General features: G+C 41.4%; 1 protein-coding gene across 1 annotated transcript in view; it reads right to left on the minus strand.

The window, feature by feature from the left end:
- Window positions 1–26,907, minus strand: part of LOC124716910 — a 113,565-nt gene that overhangs the window by 70,392 nt on the left and 16,266 nt on the right. Inside the window, exons 3-4 of the mRNA XM_047243481.1 lie at window positions 600–645; window positions 412–515 (exon numbers count right to left, since the gene is read on the minus strand). Coding sequence (XP_047099437.1) covers window positions 412–423 — 12 coding nt within the window. The 5' untranslated portion in view covers window positions 424–515; window positions 600–645. The remainder of the gene's footprint in view (window positions 1–411; window positions 516–599; window positions 646–26,907) is intronic.

Here is a 26,907-nt window from a genome sequence, read left to right on the forward strand (position 1 = left end):
TACAGAAGACTGACATAGCCTAGGATTAATAACCAAAAGTTTCATTTCTAGGTTTTTGAGAAACATAGAGAAGTTCATTTTCCTTGGAACATCAGTTGGATTTTTTCCATATTTTCTTCCTGATTATTAATATTTTGTTTTCTTATTTTACTCCCATTTTTGAGAAAATACATTTTGTAACTAGCTGAGTTCAATAAACAACTAAGAAAGTAAGACAGTCATTGTGCAATTTGGTAGTAAACTCCTGAAGCCTGACAGACACCATGATACCAGTTTTGTAACAAAATTGTGTGATACTAATTAAGGATTAGGCAAAAAAAGGGTCACATGGGCTCTCAATTTATCATTTGAAAAGTCAGCTGAAAAATTCATATTATAATTTATTTATAGAGTAAGTGATGTGATATTTACCTGAATGGACATGGCTGCTTGCTGTGCTTCATTCCAGCTGTGCCCTGTTCTCAACAGCAATGCCTCAATGATAGGGCTACGATACACGTCATATTTCTCAGTATCTGTTGGAGAGACATGTATGTCTTAACATGCACAGATAACAGTTCTTTTGTTAATTTGATGGAGAAAGAAATATAAACACATACCAAATGGAAGTAACGATTTTCGAGACTTGTAACCACGGAATGCAGCCTGTAGATGTGGCAAAAGAAGAAAATATGTTAAATAGTGACTTTGTTATATTTACTTCATTTAATAAGATTATAGTACAAGGTTTTAGTATTTTTCTCCTCTAAAGCCAATCACTTCACTCTGTAGATATAATGATGGAAGTGGAATGTGCATTGAGGAACAATGGTCACTCTGAATGAGTTTTGAAAGACAGACTTTGTGTGGCACTAACTTTTTATAACCACAGATCATGGCTCCCAGTGACTAACTGATGATACAACCTGTGACTGAATCCACTGGTGCAGACTGTTTTCTTACATGAAGAAAGAAGTGTTAGTTTTCATTTGATATGTATCACAGTGTCTGCTGTGCCAAGGAGGAGTCACATAACACCTATAGCACAATTAAGTGACACAGAGAGTTAAAAATAGTTGTAATGTGGTTCTGCCTGCTTATTCAGTGAAAGCTAGAGTTAGGGGGTTCATGATATGTCAGTGAATGTTCAGTCATCTTGACAAAAACGACAAAGACTAGCAGGTAAAAGAGAGCCATAATACCACATCTCCTCTTTGTGTGTCTGGACCAACAAAAAACGACCACAAACTTGAAATGAGTTTATGTTCCCATGGACCTCTTGAGATATTATCCGTGTCACCCATTCATAAGCAACAATGTCAATAGTGCATCAAGAAGGACTGCATGAAGTACTGACTGTAGCTCAGTGCTGTTCAACAATGAGAGTTGTTTCTGTCTTATACAAAGGTGACAGTTATATTCATCTTAACAAATATACTAGTGGATGGGAAAACATATAGTGTGCTCATACAAGCCCTTAGGTCAAATAACAAGATTTATGGTACAGGACATAATAAACCAAACATCCCGATCACCTCCAATAGCTACCCAAGGAAAAACTACAAGTGACTTATAAAATATATACAGTGTCATCAGCCCGAAGCTCTAATGATAGTGCAAAAGCCATGCAGTCACCTTAAAGTTCTGGACCTCAGCCTCATTAAACATGTGTGTGACATATTTGCGTCTTGCTTGACTTTTGGATGGCACAGTAACTGACTATCACCCACTACGCCAAAATGCACAACATGTTCAAAGACACAAATCATCTTCATATAGCAAATTATTCCATCTTATTTGATGTGTTGGTGATCCCAGATACAAAATCATTTATATGACAGAACACGTCAAATTGGCTGCATGCATGTTATTCAAACTGGAAATATTAGTTGAGGAGTCTACTGTATCTGTCTCAATCATCACTAATAAAAATTCTGGTTATGACTAGACTCTGTATTTTAATCAAACTAAGCAGGTAAATTCCTACCATATGTTCTTCAAATTATTTCCAACAACATGTAGCAACATTTTATAAGCAAACACAATGTGAAAATCCATGCTACTAGAGATATCTTTCATGAAGCACATACCGGGAGATCAAAAAGTCAGTATAAATTTGAAAACTTAATAAACACGGAATAATGTAGATAAAGAGGTAAAAATTGACACACATGCTTGTAATGACATGGGGTTTTATTAGAACTGAAAAAACCAAAGTTCACAAAATGTCTGACACATGCACATCATTTGGTGATGATCGTGTGCTGAGCCGCTACTTTCATCATGCTTGGCCTCCCAGGTCCCCAGACCTTAGTCCGTGCGATTATTGGCTTTGGGGTTACCTGAAGTTGCAAGTGTATTGTGATCAACCGACATCTCTAGGGATGCTGAAAGACAACATCCGATGCCAGTGCCTCACCATAACTCCGGACATGCTTTACAGTGCTGTTCACAACATTATTCCTTGACTACAGCTATTATTGAGGAATGATGGTGGACATATTGAGCATTTCCTGTAAAGAACATCATCTTTGCTTTGTCTTACTTTGTTATGCTAATTATTGCTATTCTGATCAGAAGAAGTGCCATCTGTCAGACATTTTTTGAACTTTTGTATTTTTTTGGTTCTAATAAAACCCAACGTCATTCCAAGCATGTGTGTCAATTTGTACCTCTCTATCTACATTATTCCGTGATTTATTCAGTTTTCAAATTTATACTGACTTTTGGATCACTCAGTATAAGATCAATTCTAAAATGAGAAAATAAAACCACAAGCCACAATCTGATAAAAAATATGAGTACTGATATACAACTATCAAAATTCAAGAGCTCAGATGTCAATTTAAGGCAAAACATAAGAGAAACCAAAAATTCTGAAACATATTATCACAAACAAAAACTGATAAATAACAAGTGTCTTTTAGCTACAAATTGTGCTACTGGAAACAGATAATGATAGATTATTATTACTCACTGCACGTAAGTGATCAGTGTGTTGGACTCCCACATTGGAGGTCCAGAGTTCACCCCTGATGCTATCAGGTATTTTTCTTTGGTGGAAGGACAGAAATGTGGTGCACCAAGCCTCGAAAGGCCAAATGAGGTGCTGTTTGAGTAAGAAGTATGTACACCACCAAAATGATGCCATATGGCATGTGATAAGATAGCAGCTGGCTGACATCATGTAGTCCTCCAGGCTTGTTCTGGATTTATTAGTTTATTTGCAGTATACTCTTTAGTCCAAAGCTGACTTTGATGAATAGAGTGTTTGTCTAGCACATTAGAGTGATATATAGGGTGTTAAAAAAAAGGTACGGCCAAACTTTCAGGAAACATTCCTCACACACAAAGAAAGAAAATATGTTATGTGGACATGGGTCCGGAAATGCTTACTTTCCATGTTAGAGCTCATTTCATTACTTCTCTTCAAATCACATTAATCATGGAATGGAAACACACAGCAACAGAACGTACCAGCGTGGCTTCAAACACTTTGTTACAGGAAATGTTCAAAATGTCCTCCGTTAGCGAGGATACATGCATCCACCCTCCATCGCATGGAATCCCTGATGCGCTGATGCAGCCCTGGAGAATGGTGTATTGTATCACAGCCATCCACAATACGAGCACGAAGAGTCTCTACATTTGGTACCGGGGTTGCGCAGACAAGAGCTTTCAAATGCCCCCATACATGAAAGTCAAGAGGGTTGAGGTCAGGAGAGTGTGGAGGTCATGGAATTGGTCCGCCTCTACCAATCCATCGGTCACCGAATCTGTTGTTGAGAAGCGTATGAACACTTCGACTGAAATGTGCAGGAGCTCCATCGTGCATGAACCACATGTTGTGTCGTACTTGTAAAGGCACAAGTTCTAGCAGCACAGGTAGAGTATCCCGTATGAAATTATGATAATGTGCTCTGAGCGTAGGTGGAAGAAACTAAAATGAGCTCAAACATGGAAATTAAGTGTTTCCGGACACATGTCCACATAACATCTTTTCTTTATTTGTGTGTGAGGAATGTTTCCTGAAAGTTTGGCCGTGCCTTTTTGTAACACCGTGTATGCAGCAGTGGTCAGTGTGCACTGTGCATTTCTGCAGTGGATTGTGCAGTAATTGTACACAGAATACACAGGTGTCCATGTCTGAGCAAGTCATGCAATTCTGGCCAAAAATGATGCATTTCTTTACATTGACACCAGACAAACAGAAGAGACAGAATATGAGGTCTGGCTAAAAATAACTGGATTAGGGATAAAACATTCTTTATTTTCACTTCTTCACAAATTTTATTTATTTATTTATTTATTTATTTAACCTGGCAAGATGAGGGCCATCAGGCCCTCTCTTACATCTAACCAGGCATTCTACTTATTTTACATTCATATGTTTTAGTACGCATGTTAAACTACATCTAGTACAAAAAGTGAAATAAACAATTAGAAAGGTACATCTGGAAAAATACATACATATAGAGATTATATTCGTAGATCATAAGTACTGTTATAATTAGACATTATTGAAGAGGCAGATTTTAAATAGGAGTGCTGGCAGCAGGGAGTATGAGGGAGACTCATAGTGAAGGGAGGAGAAGAATAGAGAGACATGATGAAACATAATTAAGGAAATATAAAGGAAAAGAAGATTGCGCGGCTAATAGAGATAGATGAAGAGGAAGGCATCTCAGGAGCAAGATAGGAGATGCTAGCTTTGCTATTTGACAGATGAGAGGATTGGCCTTGTACATTAATTTTGTGGAGAACTTTATGAGGATGATAGTAGGAAATGCTTCAACTTCTTCTTAAAAGCAGCAGGAGATTGAATTTTGCGCAAGGTAAGGGGCAGTTTGTTGCAGAGGCGGACAGCGGCAACTGAGAAGGAGTTTGCAAAAGTTTTTGTTTTGTGAGTGGGCACAGTTAGGATACCAAATAAGAGTGACCTCGTGTTCTGATTATGATGGCATGACAGGTTTTTAATCTCTGAAGCAAGGTACTGGGGTGCTTGCGCGACGAGGAGTCAGTGAAGTAGACATAGAGTGTGGTAGTCACGCAATTTGTCCGGCCGCAGCCACCCTAGCTCGGAGTATGAAGCACTAACATGATCATATCGGCGAATGTTGCAGGTGTAACGCACACAGGCATTCATGGTTAGCTCTAGCCGTCTTTTGTTTTCACTACTCATGCCTTGTTGAATCACATCACAATAGTGGAGGTTCGGTAGAACGAGTGCTTGCATGAGCTGGCATTTCAAGTCCTGTGGAAATATGTTCCGAAACTTCTTGAGAGCATAGAGACAAGCAGACGTCTTTCGGCACACTGTGACTGTATTCTCCGCCCAGTTGAGATGCTCATCCAAAGTTACACCCAAGTTCTTCACTGTTTCCTGATATGGTATTGGAGTCCCGTCGAGCAGAATAGGAGGTAGCCATTCGCGGAAATCTGAACTTATTAATTTCTGATGGGCTATTAAGATTACTTGCGTCTTTTTTGCATTTAGTTTAAGCCCCAGGTTTTTCGCCCATGTCACTACTGAAGACAGATCATCATTCATCTGAGCAATTGCAGTGTTTACATCTTCAGGTCTGATGCTTAGGTAGAGCTGGAGGTCTTCAAAATACTCTATTCCACAATCTTTCAATTCCACAATCTTTATACAGCTCCATGTGAATTTTACACAGCTGAAAGCAACGTTTGAAGTTATCTTTTGAAAGCATGTACATGGTTGCCATCGTATCCCACACTTAACAGAACACTAATGTAGTATGTGCAGGGGGGCTGTCCTGATAAAGAATCCGTGACACTGTTTTTCCACAACTCAGGTCACTTTCTTCTTACCTATTCTGGCTAATATGCCTTCAGGCTCCCAATTCTTGTACATAGTCCCACGGACATTGAAAAACACAACCACCATCACTTTGAACTTTAATTTTGACATTCTAGCCCTTTTTAAGTTTTGGTAAATTGGGGCTCTTCTGGTGCACTGATTGGCACTCAGTTTCTGGCTCATAAGTGAAAAAGCATGCTATATGTTATGTCAGATGGCCACTTGTAACGACTTCTGCACCACTTGTTACCAGCAGACACAGGGGCTACGCCAAAGACTGAGACGGCATGGAGTTTTACAATTATTTATTGAACTTTCTTTACAATTTCTCCCTCATCATCACTGCCCAGCCCTGCGGATCCCTCTGCCTGACTGCTGCTGTGTAGATTCCCCGTCAATGCGCGCAATGCGCACCACTGATTGCCCTTGGAGCCTCAGGTCACCAGTGCTCTGCTGAAGTCAGGATGCTCTGTAGTTGAGATAAACTCATCGCTGCTCAGCAGCCGCGTTGCCGTGAGGTCAGCTGCCAATGCCTGCTGCACCGGTGGCTGGGCAGCCGTCAGTTGCGATGTCCACGAGGTCCCGTCATGGACGGACCACACAGTGTGGCTGGGTTGCTGTGAAGTCCGGGTGTCAGTCCCCAGCGGCACCTGTGACCAAGACCACACTGCAGCTGGTCCTGCTGGAAGTTCTCGCTGTAGTTAGCCAGCCATGGTGCCGACCGAACTCGGGCTGACCCCCAGAGCTGAAGTTGACATCTGGCGGTGAACGGATGACTCCTGGGAGCTGGAACAGACTTCTGGAATCGTCACCTACGAAGATTGAACATTCGGACATGGACCACATCCATCCTCAGATCCGAATGGCTTCCTAATGGCTTCTGTCTGTTGTTGCCTGCAATCCCTATTTATACCTGGCAGGAGGACGTTTTTTACCCTTGGTGGCAGCTTCTTGTTATTACTCTAGCAGTATATTGTAGCGTAACTTAGCATGCTGGCCTCACTTCTCCTTACTCAGCTCTCTCCAGGCTTCGCTTGGTGCTCGGTCTATGTGCGTCCTTGCATCAGCCGGTTGGTAATCTGCTACTGTCAGCAATGCTATCTGTGATACACTTACTTCGCAATGCTGCTATCGCTGGCTGCCTCTGTTTTGCCATTATCCACTGCATGAAGCAACGCTTACTACATGTGGCTGCAACACTGCCTCCTCCTATAAATTACTCTTGGCCCCGAATTTACCCTACACATTAACTCTAGTTCTATCCTATATTCTACTTCTCCCCTAAATACCTCCAGTTTGCTCTGACTCATGCCCTACTGGTAATCCATTCTACAGGAATCTCATGGAGTGGTCTTGCATTAACATGCTGAATCCACCGTTTTAATAAGACATATACCACACCGATAAATACAATCAAAACGGTAATAGAACTGGTTGAAATACCAATGATCAATATGCTACGTTTCCGCCTGCTATTGTACTCCTCCACATGCCTTAATAATTGCTGCATTGAAATTTGACATTTCTCCGAATTTACTAGTTTATCTTTCGTTTGCAATAGTATAGCATCCAAGGTGCTCCCAGAATGAGATTTTCACTCTGCAGCAGAGTGTGCGCTGATATGAAACTTCCTGGCAGATTAATACTGTGTGCCGGACCGAGACTCGAACTCGGGACCTTTGCCTTTCGCGGGCAAGTGCTCTTGCCCGCGAAAGTCAGAGGTCCCGAGTTCGAGTCTCAGTCTGGCACACAGTTTTAATCTGCCAGGAAGTTTCATATCAGCACACACTTCAGTCACTTACACAGTTGCTTCATCAGATCAGACATGAAATTAGTACCTTGATCCGAGATTAAGGACTGAGGTATCCCATACCTGAGTAACCAATTATTAACTAAAGCTTGTGCCACCGTACTTGCTTTCTGATCTGGTAATGCGTCCATGACTTAATACCTAGAAAAGTGGTCAATCACTGTTAACACCTACTTATTCCCCGCTGCACTCCTATTAAGTGGACCAAATACATCGATTCCGATTTGTTGGAAAGGTCTGTCTGCCTCTGATCATCTTTGAAGCTGAATCTTTTGATGGCTCAAGTCCGCAGGCTATGCGCATGGCATGCAATTCCTGATGTACTAGTCCACGTCTTGATGTCGTGTCCTCCACCAAAACTTTCTGCTCTCTGCCTATCCGTAGCTCTTCTCCTGCCATGTCCTGAAAGAAAATGGTCATGCACCTGTTCCAAAACTTCAGATCTTAACACTGCTGGTACGACGACACATGGGCCACATTTTGTCGACCTGCAAAGTAACCCGTAATGTACTAGGAACTGTGGTTGCTTTCTGAACAATTGGCAATCACTATCCATGGCTTATGCCCTTTTCCACTCATCTTCAGTCACCCCTGTTACTTGTAATACTGCCACTTTCCTGCTCAATGCGTCAGCATTGGCATGTTTCACACCTGACTTGTGTATTACCTCATAATCGAACTCACTGAGTTTCAGTGACCATCTCACTAGCCTACTCGCTGGGTCTTACAGACCTAATAACAATTTCAGAGCTGAATGATCCATCACAACCTTAAACCTTCTACCGTACAGATAACATTGAAAGTACAAAATCCTGTATATTACCTCTAACAATTCCTTCTCTGTCATGGAGTAATTTTGTTCCGCCTTGTTAAGTTGACGAGATGCGAACGCAATCGGATGTTCTATGCCATCAATTTCTTGCCCAAGTACAACCCCAGGAGCATCATTAGACGTGTCACATTGTAGTATAAACTCCTTCAAAAAGTCTGGAAACTTCAAAACTGGATCTCATGTCAGTATCCGTTTCAACTCTTGAAATGCTTTCTCCCACTCTGGAGTCCACTGGAAGGTAACACGTTTTCTTAGCAACTTAGTAAGTGGCCTCGCTATTTCTGTGAACCCATGTACGAATTTTCAATAATAGCTCGCAAGACCAATATACGATTGCAGTTGGTTAACCATTTGTGCAACCGCAGTTGTTTAACCGTTTGCGCAACCGGAAAATCTCGTACTGCAGAGGTGAGACGAGGCTCTGTCCGTACCCCGTCCTGACTGATAACATGCCTGAGATAATTTACTTGTGCTTGTACAAAATGGCATTTGTCCAAACTTAATGTTAGCCATGCTGCCTCTAATCTTTTAAACACCTCCTCTAACCATTCCACATGCTGCTCTATATCTCTTGAAAAAACTATAATGTCATCCAGATACACCATGCATTTTTCGGTTTCAACCCGCAAAGGACTCCATCCAACAACCTCTGAAATGTTGCTGGAGCGTTTTTTAGTCCAAACAGCATTTTTTTATACTTGAAGTGACCACAATGCATCGTAAATGCTGTTTTTGGCCTGTACTCTGGACATACTTCATTCTGGTGATAACCGCTTTGCAAATCCATAGTGGAGAAAAATTTACACTGCCCTAGGTTGTCTAACGTTTCTGTGATAGTCGGAATCGGAATACGGCCGCCATTGCCTGTTCATTCAAATGTCTGTAATTGCAACAAAAGCGAAATTTTTTTGACCCGTGCGGTGTCTTCTTCGGAACTAGGACCACGCTACTAGGCCAAGGACTATTCTGGGCTGGATTATCCCGTCTTCCAGTTGTTGCTCTATTAATTGCTCTACTATTGGTTGTAATTGTTTTGGTAGTCTGTATGGCTTACGATACATCGGAGCGTGATTCCCTGTCAGAATACAATGCTGTGTTATCGGTGTAGCAGGTAACGTACCCTGTGCATCAAACAATGCTTTATAGTTTAGTAATAATGCTTCCATACTCGAACGATCATTTCCTCTCAAATGATTTACCTTGTCACAAAGTGCAGACGTGCTGACGGTTTGCTTTACATTATAGTCTAGCCTCGAACTATCGATGTCCTCTTCATCCATTAACTCTACTGTGGCTATTACTAATCCCTTTGGCAGATCGACATCATCCTGTACGAAGTTATCTAAACTCACCGGAACCATAAACTGCCCATTTATATCTGTTACCCATGATACACTCCTATGGATAAGGCAATGCTTTTTGTCTAAAACCTCAGTAGTGGCTCTACCAAGAATAACCCCTGCTGTGGCACATCACATCCACCGGTACCCAGATCAACTTCCCTGTACTTGTTCGTACTTTGTGACATGAAATCACCGTTAATGCACTTGTACGCAGTATAGTTGGTATCACCTTAGCTATCGGTGCACCTTGCAACTTTGAAACATTTGCAACGGCTGTACCCATTGAGAACAAGTTCCCATCGAGTTCCAGCGTATGTTGTAGAAGGTCAGTTTTGGTGTGATGTTTAATCAGAAAGTCCAACCCAAGTATCACTGAAAATCCCTGTCCCACAGTTGACAACACCTCCATTTGCTCGCGGAACCACACGTTCCCTATCTTAAACTTGAGCTGTGCTGTCCCTAGTGCGTCTAATTTTTTATCACCTACTGTGTGCAATCTGTATCTCGGAGCTTCCAATCCTTTCTTGCCCACGAGGTCCATACTGACAACTGATGCATTCGCTTCAGTATCCACTAAAACTCTTCGCCACTTATCTTTTATCCAAACAATCAAACTACAATCTGCCTCTTCCTGCACTCTCTGAGTACCTCTTTTTACTGGGAATGCCTCCCAATGGCAGGAACACTCCCTTTTTCATTTAACAGATTTTTACCTGCTGTATCATTACCCCGTTTTTTGGCTTTACACTGCCGTGCCTTATGCCGCATTTTCTGACAACTGAAGCACTGCGGTTCCCAACATTGTCCCTTAAAATGACCTTGCGTTCCACAACAGCAACACTCTTTGGAAGATGAAAAAATTTTCTTGTCATTGAGACTTCTAGTGGTGCTATCCACTTCCTGCAAATGTGTAGCTACACGCAATGCTGGTGCTAAGTCACATGGATTTTCCATCCGTATCCGGTATGAAAAATCTGGCAAGACCCCTCGCAAAAATGCGTCTAAAGCTCTGTTCTCTGCTTCTTTCAATAGAACTTCATTTGCACTCGCATCTTGTGTTAACTCATACATGTGCGCATTCATTTTCCTAATTCTGTCTGAAAATTCTTCTACCGTTTCACCCGTTTTTTGCATCATCCTCGCCAATGTTTCCTAAAACTTTGCGATAATCCCTCAGTCAACTCGGTGAACGTAGTAGCATTCTTTAACCCTTCCTGGTGTCTTTGTGTCACCTACTAACCGTAACTTCGCCATTTGCAAACACATTTCATCCGACCAGCCACACAGTCTTGCCGTACTACGTACGTCACCAATGAAAACAATCAGATCCTCTGATGTTTTACCCGAGAAGGTATCAAATTAGCCACTGAACAATCTTCCACACCAGAAAATACAGTACCCCTGCATTCTACACTATCACTTCCCGAACCTGATTGAGTATTTTGCAACAACTGTTGCTCCAACCTCTGCATGTACTGCTTTTGTAACTTATTTTCTTCAATCAGTTTCTTAACTTGCTCTGTCAATGCAACTATGGCTTCACCTGCCCTGGTTGCACGTGTCTCTGGCATTTTCTGTGTGGTATACCTCACCTTACAAAAATAAAATTGTATTACCCAGAAGCAAGTTAATTCCTAACACGTCTAATGGCAAGCCATCTAGACTTACCACATTGTCCCGTTACATGACCATAAAAACCACACACATCACAAGTGCTTGGTACAAATTTATCGCAAGGAGCGATGTGACCTGTTAATCCACACACTACACATTTAGATGGTATTAAGTTAACGTGACTATCATCCCCACGAAATTGCGGTAAGTCTACAGGGCTGTTAGGCCTTTCAAATGGCACTCTCACATCCCTTAACATTACCCTCGACACGTCTAGCCACACAGAAAGCATAGAGAGAAAGCAGTTGCTGGACTCATTCTATTCGGTGTTGCTCGGTTGCTCCGTACAGTGCTAGTGAAAGTCGTAGTGTGGGTGCGCCTGACACCACTTGGCCATTTGTTATGATTTCTGCACCACGTGTTACCAGCAGACACAGTGGTTGCACCAAAGACTGAGACGGTGTGGAGTTTTACAATTATTTATTGAACTTTCTTTACAATTTCTCCCTCGTCATCGCTGCCCAGCCCTGCGGTTCCCTCCGCCTGGCTGCTGCTGTGCAGATTCTCCTACAATGCACGCAACACGCGCCGCTGATCACCCTCAGAGCCTCAGGCCATCAGTGCTCCGCTGAAGTCAGGATGCCCTGTGGTTGAGATAAACTCGTTGCTGCTCGGCAGCCGTGCTGCCGTGAGGTCAGCTGCTGAAGCCTGCTGCACCGGCGGCTGGGAAGTCACGGACCACGCGGCGTGGCTGGGTTGCCGTGAAGTCCAGGCATCAGTCCCTGGCGGCGCCTGTGACCAAGACCGCACTGTGGCTGGTCCTGCTGGAAGTTCTCGCTTTAGTTAGCCAGACATGGTGCTGACCGAATTCGGGCATACCCCCAGAGCTGAAGTTGACATCTGGCGGTGAACGGATGACTCCTGCAAGCTGGAACAGACTTCCAGAATCATCACCTACGAAGACTGAACATTCGGACACAGACCGCATCCGTCCTCAGATCTGAACTGCTTCCTACTGGCTTCTGTCCATTGCTGCCTGTGCTCCACTATTTATATCGGGCAGGAGGACGTTTTTTACCCTTGGTGGCAGCTTCTTGTTATTACTCTCACAGTATATTGTAGCGTAACTTCTCGTTACTCAGCACTCTCCAGGCTTTGCTTGGTGCTCAGTCTGTGTGAGTCCTTGCGTCAGCCGGTTGGTAGTCTGCTACTGTCAGCAAGGCTATCTGTGCCGCACTTACTTCGCAATGCCGCGATCGCTGGCTGCCTCTGTTTTGCCATTTTCCACTGCTTGAAGCAATGCTTACTACGTGTGGCCGCAACATATATCACATGTTATTACATTTCACAAAATTTTGGGTACTTTTTGATGGTTTTCACAGAGCCAGTGCAGATATTCATTCAAGAGTCTCTCTGTTCAGGCATCAGGTTCTTGGGCACTGTATTTGAACAAATTTTTCTCATGTGAAAATGCCCATGTAAAATCTGCTGAACTGTTTCTTTTTCTATTCTTACAAGATCAACAACCCCACAAATGCTCAACTGATGGTCTTTTTGGATTAACCTTTCACAATTACAAGGGCCGAGCGACCTGGCTGCCCAGCCAGCTGGCGCGAGGAAACACAGTGTGCGCCTGGCCGGTGGGTCGCGGTTTTTAGCCCTGTGGTCACTGTAGGCTATGGCCACTGCAGGCTTCCCACACATTCCGTCATGCATAGAACCATTGTTCGATAATATTCTTCCTAAAAACAGGATACCCTGTATGGCCACAGTGGTTATACTTTCTGATAACCATGAAAGAGAGTTTCGAAACTGACCAACACTTTCAGTTATATGTTTATTAGGGGCTGAAAAACAGTGGATTTGGAAAAATGATGGAAACTTTTTTAATAGTAATTCCTGTAACTTGAGACTAATACCATCAATGTATGTATCTACAACATATTAAAATCTCATTAACATTGAACAAATGTGTTGCAAGATATATAGTTTTAAAGTGAGTAGTGTACAGCAAAAAAGCCCAAATCTTGGACAATTCTTGTTTCTATCTAAAATAAAAAATAATTATAGAAATTTAAAACCAAATTGACTCAGAGTTAAACAAAGAATATATGTGGATAACTCATTTTTGTGATAGGGCCACAGCTTCATTTGTAATTAAAGCCTAAAGTCAATTCTCCACAGTAAGAAATCGGATAGTAAATGTCTACCTTCTTCCTGCTTGGTGTTTACTTTTACAGGTCATCACGTACAGTACAGTTTACCTTAGTGGTTTCCCATCCTCATTTTTGACGCAGGCTTGGGACTGCCACTGGCTGACTTAAAAATCATTTTTTTCTTCTTTCATTTCCTTTTTTTATTTTTATTTTTTACTTTCTTTTACTTGAGACATACACAGTTACTAAAACATCAAAATATTTCTTTAGTATGTGATATTTTCAAAACATGGCATCATGCAGAGAGCCACATCACACTTTTTGCATCTTATGTGTGTCAGTTTTAATTGTGAATGAGCAGTATGTACTACACAGCATCTCTGGGGAATCTCCTTTTTCTCCATTGTTATGAGGAATACTGGATAATGTCCTTCTTTATTCTGCAGTTGGAAAGGGGTTTCTTCTTTGGCTGTGTGTGGGATCATACTTTTATACGTTATGCCTATGACATTTGTCAAGCAACTGATGGATTGTTTCCAATTGGTATTTCGTTAGTTGTATCTTCTGTTGCTTTTGAATTTCAAAAATAGTTTTTGCATTAAGTGCACACAAGTCAGTCAAATGAAACAATACTTTCTTGTCCACTTCATTGTTTTTTGGATGCACTTTACAGAAGACAACAGCATGTCTGTCTTATCACCTGCACCCATTGACTTATTATAGATGACAAGACAGGTAAGTTTCAATTTGTTTGGGCCTGTTCCATGTTCTTTTTTCTCTGTCTCCACGAACTCTGGTCCATTTATGATGGAAAGCATCCAAACTTCTTTCTTCTCCATCCATTTTAGTATCACTAATGTTCCACAGGACTTGAACTGTATTTCCCCATTTTTCAGCTTGTCTGGCAACAGTGGTAGATGTTTCCTGTTTTTGCATACTGTTCCAACGATGTCTGTACATTTATTATGGAGCCACAGGAATAATTCAGGGCTTGCATACCAATTGTCTAAATAAATGATACAATCTTTGTTGAGGCATGGCAATAACAAACTCACAACAACATCACCTGATTTTCCCCAATCAGCATTTCCATATTCTATTTCCGTGGTGGCACCAGCTTAGACAACATAATCCAAAATATAACTGGTTTGTATGTCACAAAGGACAACAATTTTAATGCCAAAATGGGTACATTTATTTGGCATGTACTGCTTACATCAGAGCCTACCTTTGAAGAGCAGCAGACTTTCATTGATCATTAGGTGTTCAAAGGGGACTACTGCTTCGTGGAATTTATTTTTTATATAATTTACAATGAGATGTATTTTTAGAAGAATATCTTGGGATGCCATGTAATTGTCACTGAAGTGCAATAAATGCAGGATCAGCTTATACCAGTTTCTGGCCATTATGATAGAAAATATTGGTGTTTGAAGCAAAGAATCTTTCAACCATTATTCATTCACTTCTGACTTTTTACTTCTATGGTAAGCAAAGAACACGCTAGGAGACAATAAAATTCTGCTGGCTCTGTATGCTTACAGTTTGCTAATCTCCTGGGCACTGTCGTCATTTTTTCAGTAATAAATTTATAATAATGACTGACCTGTGTACAGATGGCAAAAACAAGATAAAAAAATCTAAATGACATGCTGAATCTTCAAAGTCTGCTTTTAACCCAGTAAATGTGTTCACAGAATGGTGTCATTTAATCACTGGATGATTCTCCATCCAGTCATACTTTCTTTTTCCTGATGAAGTTTCACTGACTTTATCTTCTTTTCTGTCTTCAGAGGAAGAATTTTCTGTTCGTGATGTCGAAGATTCAGAAATACATCCAGACGCATCCAACTCTTTGTCAGAAGAAAGCACAAAGTATCAATACAATCTTTGTTGCTACTATTCATAAGAATATCCATGATTTCCTCGTTCCAATAAATTGTGTCAACATGGCAAAGGCTACACAAGCAAACACTGTCGTCCCACTAGGAGTGAAAAGAGGACTGGCCAAATGTTAGACTCATAAGCAGAAAGGGCCCAGGGGAGGTGAAATCTAAAGTGCTTTCCTACATCACAAAGAAAATCAGATAACGACACTGTTGTCAGAAATGTGGACAACAGCAAGTAGCCATTCTATTGTGTACATTTACCTGCTCCTGATTTTGGGCATATATCAATGCCATCAGCCATCTGGACTTTCTGCCTGCTGGGCGAACATCTATGCCCATAGCTGTCTGGGTTTTCTACCTGCTGGGCATACATGTATGGCTGTAGCTGTGAAAGGGTTAAACCACCAAATTTTTCAATGTTTTTGTCCATTTTTTATGTAGAGGACCACTCTGGATGTGACTCATCTTCAATTTCTACTCATACCTCTTGGGGCTCCTTAAACATCTCAAAAACTGGAGTGCTTGAAAGAGATTCATCACCATGCACTTGTTTCAAGAAGGAATGTGCCTCTGTTCTGGAACTTCCGAGTTTTATTAAAAATGTCATTTTAAAGTACTGAGTATTTCTTCAATGGGATGCAGAGACATGAACAAATAGTGCAAATGGAGAGTAGAGATGTCTTGTGACTCATCAGTGTAGCTTTTGATGCAGATACCCACACTGTTTATGTACTAAGGTAAATAACAGCAGCAGTTGCATCTGCATCTTCTGACTGTCAGCCATAGTCAAAGCTTTTAACAAGTGTAGACAGTGAGTGATTGTGGGTCAGAGAGTGGCGGTAACAATTCAGACAATCTGAAAATTTGGAGAGAATAAATCACTATAGATAGGCTATGGATGACAGGAAATCAGTCATTAATTCTGAATGCACTGAACAGATTAAGGTTGAGGCAAAGCCAGAGTTTAATAATATAAAATTGAACTTTGGTAATAAAATTAGGACTATTAAATAAGCAATTGTCAATAAATTTGGTAATCTGAAATAAGATTCTGGGAAAGTTAAACCATATTTTGGGAAAATAAAAACAGAGCTTGACAATAAATTTAATTATGTTGGAGCTAAATTCAGGAAATGAAATTACATATTAGTCATAAAACAGGGGAGGTTCGAGGTAAATTTAGTCAACTGGAGAATTGGCTCAATGATAGAGTAACTGAGGTGGAGAGGGAATCAACAACAAAAGTGGAAGCTGTAGAAAGTGATCTTTGGGAAGGCATTGAGGCACAGAAATGAAATGTCCAAAATGTGAAAAGGAGACCAAATCGTCAATAAAATTGTGAAACAGATGCATACCTTAATTTAAGAGTAAGAGAGAAGCAGGAATAAAAACAGAGAAAAATAGATGAATAGTGACTTGAGGGTATTATGTACGACTTTGTACGCAACGATACAGAGAGGTGGGTTACAGAGTGATGCAGCAACTGTCATCATAGAAAAGTTGGAAAAGAGCAGCAATGACTAGCAAACAAGTTAACACAACAAACATCTCTCCAAGCGTACGAAGACTCATTACAAATAATGCAGCAAAAACCAGAATCCACATATCTCAGTGTCAATGAAGATCATAGTTTAGTGGCTCCAACCGCAAGTGCGCTGAGTGGCTGCCTCCAGACTTCTGTATTGCAGCAGCAGAGGCTGCTCATAGTACAGAGCTGCTGGAGGTGTGGCTCAGTGGACATGCACTGTTGAGCCCACCAGATCCCTTGCAACCCCAATAGGCATCAGATGGAAACTTGCATTCTGTTACCAACCTTTATATGCATGGGATGGTACCAAGACATGACACCACAGATGGAAGCCATAAATGTTCTTGCTGTTTGTCAAGCAGGTGTTGTAACAGGATATCCCATGGGGAAGAGGTCATGCACAACACCATTATATTGGGAAAGTATGTATTATGCTGTATATTTCTTGGCAGCATGCAAAGATAACTTTATTGTGCAAACAAGTTATGCAAATATATTTAATAAGTGACAGTTTGATTGAGTTTTTAAATGCTGCAAGCTGCTGAGATGGAAAAGAGAGTATTTGGGAATTTTGTCAAGATGAGATTAAACGGTAATTCATTAGGATAGGTGGTTAGGAGTGTTGGCGGTGGTTTCTGTTGTGTAGCAAAATTTAAGGTGGCTTGGAAAATTGGGGAATTGGGTGTTGAACAGAGAATGGTATATATTTCAAGGATATATACAACAGTTTTGAAGAGACACACCCTTAGATAGCAATACTTGTTTAATTCTTATAGAAATAGAATGAAAGGAGGATAGTGAAATTTAAGGTGGCTTGGAAAATTGAGGAATTGGGTGTTGAACAGAAAATGGTATATATTTCAAGGACATATACAACAGTTTTGAAGAGACACACTCTTAGATACCAATACTTGTGTAATTCTTACAGAAAAAGAATGAAGGGAGGATAGTGAGGTAGATTTGTTGAAGGAAACAGAATACAATGGAGCACCTACTTAAAAGGTTAAGCCCAAATTACTCCGGAAGTTGGAGAAATGGCAAATGACATACTCATAGTTGCAGGGAATGGAATATCTACATCTACACAAATACTCTGCAATACCACTTTGATGTGTATGGCAGAAGGTATCTTATATGGTCTCACATGTTAAATTTTCTTCATTCCAAGTGCAAATAGTATACAGTATGACTGCTTAAATACCTCTCTCCATGCTGTATTGAATCTAATGATTTCTTCACACTCTCTACAGGAGTGATAATAACATGGCTGCAGAATATCTGTAGATTCATCACTTACCACTGATTCCTGAAATTTTGTAAGTAGGATTTCATAGAATAACTTTCTTCTTTCTACAGTTGTCTGTAAATTCAGTTTCTTCACTGTTTCCATGCACTTTCCTGTGAGTGAAACAAACCTCTGACCAACTGTGCTGCCAATCTTTGTATATTTTCAAGTAGTCTACTTTATAGATTCATGCATTTTCCTAGAATCCTGCCAATGAATCATAGTCAGACAGCTGCCTTATCTATGACTGAACTTATGTGATCATCCCATTTCAAATATTTCTAATTTCTTACAATCATATGTTTGTATGAATTGACTGATTCTAGTTGTGAATCACTGATATTGTTGTTGAGCTATAATCATATTTTTGTTTATGTTTCAGTGCAGTAAATTTAGTGAAACTTGTTTACATGTTCTTTTCGCTTTCCAGAAATTTATGTAGAGTGTACCCTTTCTTATTTAATTCATATTTCTGGAACAGAGTAATAATTTTAAATTGTTTGCCCAAGTAGTTTGTTTACATATAGCTGTGTATTAGCCAAATTTTAGCAAATGTGTTTTCTTTCTTATTGCTAATTTAATTAACTTATTTCTACTACAGAATTATTTTTATCATAAGTGACAAACTGTCCAACTTACCACAGAACTGTTAGTACTGAGGTATGGTGTGATGGACACTGTGTTTTTTTTTTTCCATTCGGGTGACTGTAGTGGCATGGGAATTGGGAAAGTAAATGAGGCTTTCTAATGGTTTTGTAGGATATGTAGTAGGGATAGAAACATAGTGGAACATGAGTGGAAAACATCTGTCATTCAGGCTGAATTAGATAAGGCTAGGTTAAGGAGGGAAAACGGTAAAGAGAGGTGGGAAATGGCAATAAACTGTCAACTACAAATATGAGGGAGTCAGTAAAGATAAAACAAGTTTTGCTTTAGGTATTTCTCATGCTAGAGGTGTGGGTCAGCTTTTACAGGATGAACTAGGATCAGAATACCAGGTTACTATATCTTTTTCTTTTACTCTGTTGCTGGTCCACAGCAGATGACAAAGGATTTAGGATCACTTTGTAAAGACCACACCCTGGAAGAGACCATGATTACAGCAGGTAGGCTTGACAATAACATTAACAGATATCCTGGATACAATATAAAGTGTGACTTGGTAAAGATTACATGGGCATTGAGGTAAACTAATATTGAGTTCATGGCAGCAGTACTGCAGAAATGTGTAAACGGCAGAACTGCAGTTTACAGATGGCACAAACCTAGTGGCGACCAGTGTATGACGGTGAAAAGATTTACCATAAAATCAAATTTTGGCAATAGTGTGACATGCATGGGAATGAGGCAAACAAAGTAGTGTGAGCTTGGCAATGGTACCTTGCAAATGCATATTCCAGAGTCTGAGTCTGAGCTCAAGCTCAATGCAAGCTCCCCACAGGTGTATACTTGTTAATTTGGTAGTGTTCATATTGTTTTTGTTTTCTCATGTCCACAATGTACATGACACCCTGATGGTCAAGAAGACAGCAGTCTGTTTTGTTTTGTACATGCATCCATTGTTTTCCAACAATCACACAATACACTCATATCACTGAGAGGTGTATACCCTCCAGGACAGTGTTCAAGCTGAACTATATGCACTAACACCATTTACTGCAGTTACATGACCATGAGTGCATAGACATTTATGAACAGATCTTATTTAAAAGTTGGTCATTTACTGATCAGTCTCAAATAAATGTATTTATGACAAATGTGCTCTTTATCTGTTCTCATACCACAGCCTTCTTGAACATAGCACACAGGTGTGGCAGAAAAACCAGCTTACTGGCATGTTCGCACTTCACTGGTGACTCTGACATGATCTTTAAACTAGCATGTGGTGACAAACTTCCATTATTATAGTGACATTTGACTGCAAGTGGACTAAAACTTACATCCTCATGTATGAAGCATGCCTTGTTGGTGGACAAATTACCAAGTTTTCTGTATGAACATTTTTCTTGTGTATGCTACACTTGTGAACATTGTAGTGTTATCTTTTGTGTTCCCTAGTGCCAACAGCATTGGCTCTGGAGAACTTTACCCTTTGAACAAACAATTGCGTTCTTCCCCTGCAGTTCTATGTGGATTCTTTTTGAATTTTGGAGGTTCGATTTTCTGTGTTTCATGGCATTTTTGGTGTGCGGTTTTCCCTGGCATGAGAACTTAGTTCAAAAGCTAGATGGCAATCTTAGAGGAACTGCAAAAGGCAGTAAAAGAACTGTTAGTGTGCAATGAGGCACTGGAAAGTGAGTTACAGACACACCCCACACCATGCAGGGATTCCGCCCTCCTGATGCTGGCTGCAGAAAACATCCGCACAAAAAGCTGCCACAATGACGCCTGCTACTGTTACTGGAGTGATGACAAGAACAGGATGGGTGTTAGCTAGGCTGATGCCTTTTTAGCCCCATGACTCATTTATGTGACAGTCATGAAAATATATTTAAAATTTTTTTATTTTTTTCCCCCTGGGGACTATTTCACTTTGGTTCTGTGGAAGTTGCACGAGTGTATTTGTTCTTCTTTGTAAATATTTACTGTCTATTTCTTTTTCTCCATAGGTTCTAAATCCATGAGGATCTTCTCGCTATGGATCTGCTGGAGCAAAAAGAACATCTAATCTAGTGATAAGATACCACATTTTTGTATTGTACATAATTTTGTATTTCTGTACATTTTAAGCAAGTTGCTAATATTTGCACCAGTTTGGAATATTTCTGCAGGTTCCTTCAGACTTTAATTCATCATAAATAACTGCACCATCCATAATAAAATCTGCGTTTGCTAGTAATGTTGTCTGGCAGGTCATTAACATAAAACATGAACAACAAGAGGCTCAAGCACTTCCTTGGTGAAAATCTTAAGATGCTTCTACATCCTTTAAAAGTAAACAATGGAAAATCCAGGATGGAATGTAACAATATTACGAAAGGGAAAGTTACCACTCACTATATAGTAGAGATGCTGAGTCACAGATAGGCACAACAAAAGGACTGTCACAAAAAAAGCTTTCGGCCCATAAGGCCTTCGTCAAAAATAGATGACAGACACACACACACTCACGCAAACGCAACTCACACACACGACAGTCGTGTGTGTGTGTGAGTTGCATTTCCATGAATGTGTGTGTATGTGTGTGTGTGTGTGTGTGTGTGTGTGTGTGTGTGTGTGTGTGTGTGTGTCATCTCATTTTAAATATTTCGTTTGACAGTCTACATATCAAATTGTCACAAATGATTATAAGTTTTGATCTGTTAATGATCATCTTCAGATTTACAAACAAAAACAAAACATTAGTATGTATGTAGAAGACAGATAGCTACTTACCATAAAGATGACATGTCAAGTTTAAGTCAGACACAATTAAAAGACATTTACAAACGCTTTCAGCCACAGCCTTCATCAGTAACCAGAGACACTCATCATTCAAACACACAAGCAAGCACACCTCATGCACACATGACTGCCAACTCCAGCATCTCATTCTGGAATGCAGTGATCACATGGGATACAAGCAGCAGTCTGGAGGGGGAAGGGATGGTAGTTGACGGGTAGGGAGAGAGGCAAATGCTGTGTGGTTTAGTGTGCTGGGACTAGACTGCCAACAGGTGCATCATCAAGAGCTAGTGGAGCAGGGAAGTGAGGGAAAAATGAGGAAAAAAGGAGAGAGCAAGGAAAGGTAGGTGGTTGCAATGGCAGAGGACTTCAAATAAACAGGGTGGGAGATGAGAATTAGGAGGAGATGATAGGATGGAAGGGATGGAAAGTGTTGGGTGGAGGGTGTGGGAAGAGTATGCTACCATAGGTTGAGGCGAGGATAATTACAATAGTGGAGAATGTGTTGTAAGAATAACACCCATCTGCACAGTTCAGAAAAAGCTAGTGGTGGAGGGAAGGACCCAGATGGCTTGGATAGTGAAGCAACCATTGAAATCAAGTGTGTTACGTGCAGCTGCATGTAGTGCCACATGGTGGTCTACTTTGCTCTTGGCCACAGTTTAGTGGACAGCTGGTTGGCAGTCAAACCACTATAAAGAACTGTGCAATGATTACAGAAAAGCTTGTCATAGCACAGACTAATTGCACAGATTGTTGATGCAGCATCTAATGACAGCTATAATTATATTATTTCCATTGGTCCCATTTCATCCCTCATCCTGACATACTTTAGCAGTTTGTTTTCCACAACTACTCATGCTACACAAACTTATGATCCTCAACCTAAACCATCCCCTCCCTCCCCTCTCTTCGCTTATCGCAACACACACACACACACACACACACACACACACACACACACACACACACACACACACACGTTATCGTTACCTGACTGCTCTCGCAACCATCAACACCTATTTTGCCCATTTGTTTGTCTTTCCTATGTCCTTTACATCATTCCTCCTGCCGCAATGCACCCTTGCTCCATCTTTCTGCTCCAGTTCACAAAAGCATCCTTTTCCCTGGCTAAAACCCAGTCCCACATCCTGTTTCTCAAATGCATGCTAAAGTGTGGAATCCCTAACTGTAAAGATTCCTTTCTCTGGATCCCACCCCTCCTTTCACAGTGACCTACACCTTTCTAGATACCAAAAATCCCTGGCTCTCACAAATCTGGTACTGCAAAAACACATATCCATGGTACAGGCATCCCAGAACCACTTCTGCTTCATCCACAAGACACTGCTACTCTGTAACCATTATGCCATACGTCACATCTCTGAAACTGAATCCCTTGCTCTCAGGCACCTGGAGGAGCATTCCAACACCAACTCCAAAAGTTATCCAACGTGATGACACCCTACTGTCACCTCTGGGCACCATTAACCAATCCCTATCATATCCACAGTATTCCTCCTCGTCCACCCTTCATAGCTGCTAAAACCTACCAAGCTGACCTTTTCAACTTGCCACATCCCTCAATTCCTACCAACTCCAAAGCCAAAACATTCCTGTAACACTGTTGTTAAACTTCCCATCAAAACTCTCAGAAGTTTCAGTCATATCCTAAGGCTTCACCTTTAGTCCTACACCAAAATATAACCATGCTGGACTTGTCAAAGACTTACTCTCCTTCTCCCGATCTCTGCATTGGAAGCACTTCTTTGCTGCCAATCATTCCAATCAAAACCATCATAATTCTGACACTGAACCATATCTCTTCCAGGTTATATCACTATTCAACCATGATCCTTCAACCCTCCTCCCCCTCCACCTTACAACCTGCTTGCACCCTCCAGGAATGCCTTACCTCCAACTCAGCCTCACCATCCTTTCCCAGGTTCCCCAGACATAAACTTCTCAGTAGAAGAAAGAACAGTCATAACAACCTCAAAATAAATCCTGACCTAATCATCCTACCTGCAGACAAAGGTTCCATTGCTGCTGTTATTAATCACAGTGACTACCTGGCAGAAAGCATCAACCAATTATCTGAATCCTCTGCCTATGAACTCTGCCAGAGTAATCCCATCTCAGAAGTCTAACACAAGCTCCAATCCCTGCTTAAAGCTTTAGGCCCTCTTCAGAACATCTCCCCTGAATCCATATCCCTCCTCACCCCATAACATCCCTCACACCCTTCTCCTACATGCTCCCCAAAATCCACAGACCTAACAATCCTGAACGCCCCATTGTGGCTGGGTATGGTGCCCCCACTGAAAGAATTTCAGCCCTCATTGACCAACACCTCCAACCAATTGCCTGGAATCTAGCCTCCCACATCAAAGAAACCAACTACTTCCTACACCAAATCTCCACCATCCTCTCCCATTTACCTTCTGGATCCCTACTAGTCACTGTTGATGCCACCTCCCTACACGCCCTCGTGCTCATGGTCTTACCGCTATTGAACATTATCTTTCCCAATGCCCTTCGGACTCCAAACCCAGTACCTCAATCCTCTTATACCTTACTAACATTACTTAACTCACAACTACTTCTCATTTGAAGGGAAAGTATATAACCAAATCCATGTCACAGCCTTGGGCACCTACATGGCACCCTCCTATGCCAACCTTTTCATGGGCCATCTAGAGAGGACCTACTAGCCTCCCTAAACACCTGATCCCTAGTCTGGTTCAGGTTCATTGATGATATCTTCATGATCTGGACTCAGGGCCAAAACATCCTATCTTCACTCCTTCACAACCTCAACATCTTCTCTCCTACCCACTTAACATGGTCCTTCTCAACTCAGTGTGCCACCTTCCAAGATGTTGACCTCCTCCTCTCTGATGGCTCCCTCCACACATCTGTCCACATTAAACACACCAACCACCAACAGTACCTGCATTTTGACAGCTGTCATCCCTTTCACACTAGAAAATAACTCTCACAGAGCCTGGCCACCAGGGTACAGTGTATCTGCAGTGACAAAAACCCCCTTGCTCAGTACACTGAGGGTCTCACCAAGGCCTTCACAGGTAGGCAATAACCCTCATACCTAGTCGGCAAACAGATCTCCCCTCACACTCCCAATCCTCCAACCACCCCCAAGAAAAACCACAAAGGAGTGTTCTCTTCATTTGCCAGTACCACTCTGGACTGGAACAACTGAACCACATCCTTCACTAGGCCTCTGATTACCTACCATCATGCCCAAAATGAGAGACATCCCACTACATCCCAAAATGGTGTTCTATCACCCACCCAACCTCCACAACATCCTAGTCCATCCCTATGCCACTCCCAATCCCAACCATTTTCCACAAGGATCATATCCCTGTGGAAGACCCAGGTGCAGAACCTCAATCCACACACCCAGCACTTCCTATTCTAGCCCTGTCACAGGTTTATCCTAACCCATCAGGGCCTGGGCCACCTGTGAAAGCAGCCATGTCATTTACCAGCTCTGCTGAAATCATTGCACAACTTTTTATACTGGTATGACTACCAACCAGCTGCCCTTCAGGATGAATGACCACCACCAAACTGTGCCCAAGAGCAAAGTAGACCACCCTGTAGCATAACATGCAGCTGAACTTGATTTCAATGGCTGCTTCACTACACGAGCCATCTGGATCCTTCCCTCCACCACCAGCTTTTCTGAACTGTACAGATGGGAGTTTTCCTTAAAACGCATACTCCCCTCCTGCATTTATCCTGGCCTCAGCCTATGGTAACATACTGTCCCCACACCCTCCGTCCAACAATTTCCACACCCTTTGTCCTATCATCCCCCCCCCCCCCCCCCCTATTATCATCTTCCACGTTGTTCACTTGCAGCCCTTTGCCAACATAATAACCTGTCTTTCCCCACTCCTCTTCTTTTTTGCTCCTTTTTTTCCCCACCTCCCAGCCCTACAACCTCTCGATGCTGCACCTCTTGGCAGTCTAGTCTCTGCACACTCCACCACACAGCATTTGTCTCTCTCCCCACCCATAAACTACCATCCCTTCCCCCTCCAGATTGCTGCTTGTATCCCATGTGAGCACTGCATTCCACAAGAAGGTGCTGGAGTTGGCAGTCATGTGTGCATGGGGTGAGGTGTGCTTGCTTGTGTGTGAGAATGGCGTGTGTGTCTCTGTTTACTAATGAAGGCTGTGGCTGAAAGCTTTATGCAAGTGTCTTTTAATTATGTTTCTCTGCAACTTGACAAGTCTTCTTTAGGGTAAGTAGCAATCTGGCTTTTCCTACACTGCTGCTATTCCTACCTGGAGTTTCCACTGTGTACATTAATAAGTATCTGTAGAAATGGATAACGTAGATTAAAAATATTTAAAGTTTAAATTTTTAGGAAGTATATATTATTCCTGATTGGTCACAAGTTCAGAAAAGTCAAAATATTTATAAAAGAGTTCAGTTACAATCTAAAAAACAATAGGAATATCTCTATGTCAGACTTTCAGACTTGTAACAACATTCAGCAATGTGTCTACAATATTAATAATCCCACTGTGTGTCATTCAGATACATTTGAGGAACAATGGGTTGAGTGAGTAGAGTTTTGTGTGTGTGTGTGGGGGGGGGGGGGGAGGTGGAACGGCATGTAGGGGATTGACTACGCAGCTTATAATGTGCAGTATTACAACAAAGATATTGTCTAAAGCCTGTAATACAATTAACTTTAAAGTGATTGATGTGCAAATATTCATACATGAGACATCTTGCTTAAAATTGGTATATTGCTCTTGATCACTGAATGCATGCTGTTTTCAGGTGTCCATTCTGTTGGAATACATTGGCCTCAGTCAGCATGCACCTACACTGCGACACTGCTAAGATTGTCTACTGACTGAGGCTATAGCTAACATGGAGAATTTCTGTTGACTGGGTCTTATGAATATGATGTAAAAATTCTTGAAGTACGCAGAACTGTTAACAATACTGGATACTGAGTATTTTAGATTGTTATTGCAAGTGATGTACACAAGTTTCAAGTTCTTCCAGAATGTACAAAAAATGTGGCTAGTGCGCAAAGTAAAAAATTTTGAGATGAATCTCTATCAATTCTACCATAGCAGGTAGCTGAATCTACATATCACTCTAATTACAGCAAACACAGCATTCCACTTGGGAATGTAAAGGGAAGAACCCCAAATAATTGACACAATGAGAAATACTCCCAGCCATGCACTTCACAGCAGTCTAAGGATG

Source organism: Schistocerca piceifrons, chromosome 1 (genome assembly GCF_021461385.2).
Source record: "Schistocerca piceifrons isolate TAMUIC-IGC-003096 chromosome 1, iqSchPice1.1, whole genome shotgun sequence".
Taxonomy (NCBI): domain Eukaryota; kingdom Metazoa; phylum Arthropoda; class Insecta; order Orthoptera; family Acrididae; genus Schistocerca; species Schistocerca piceifrons.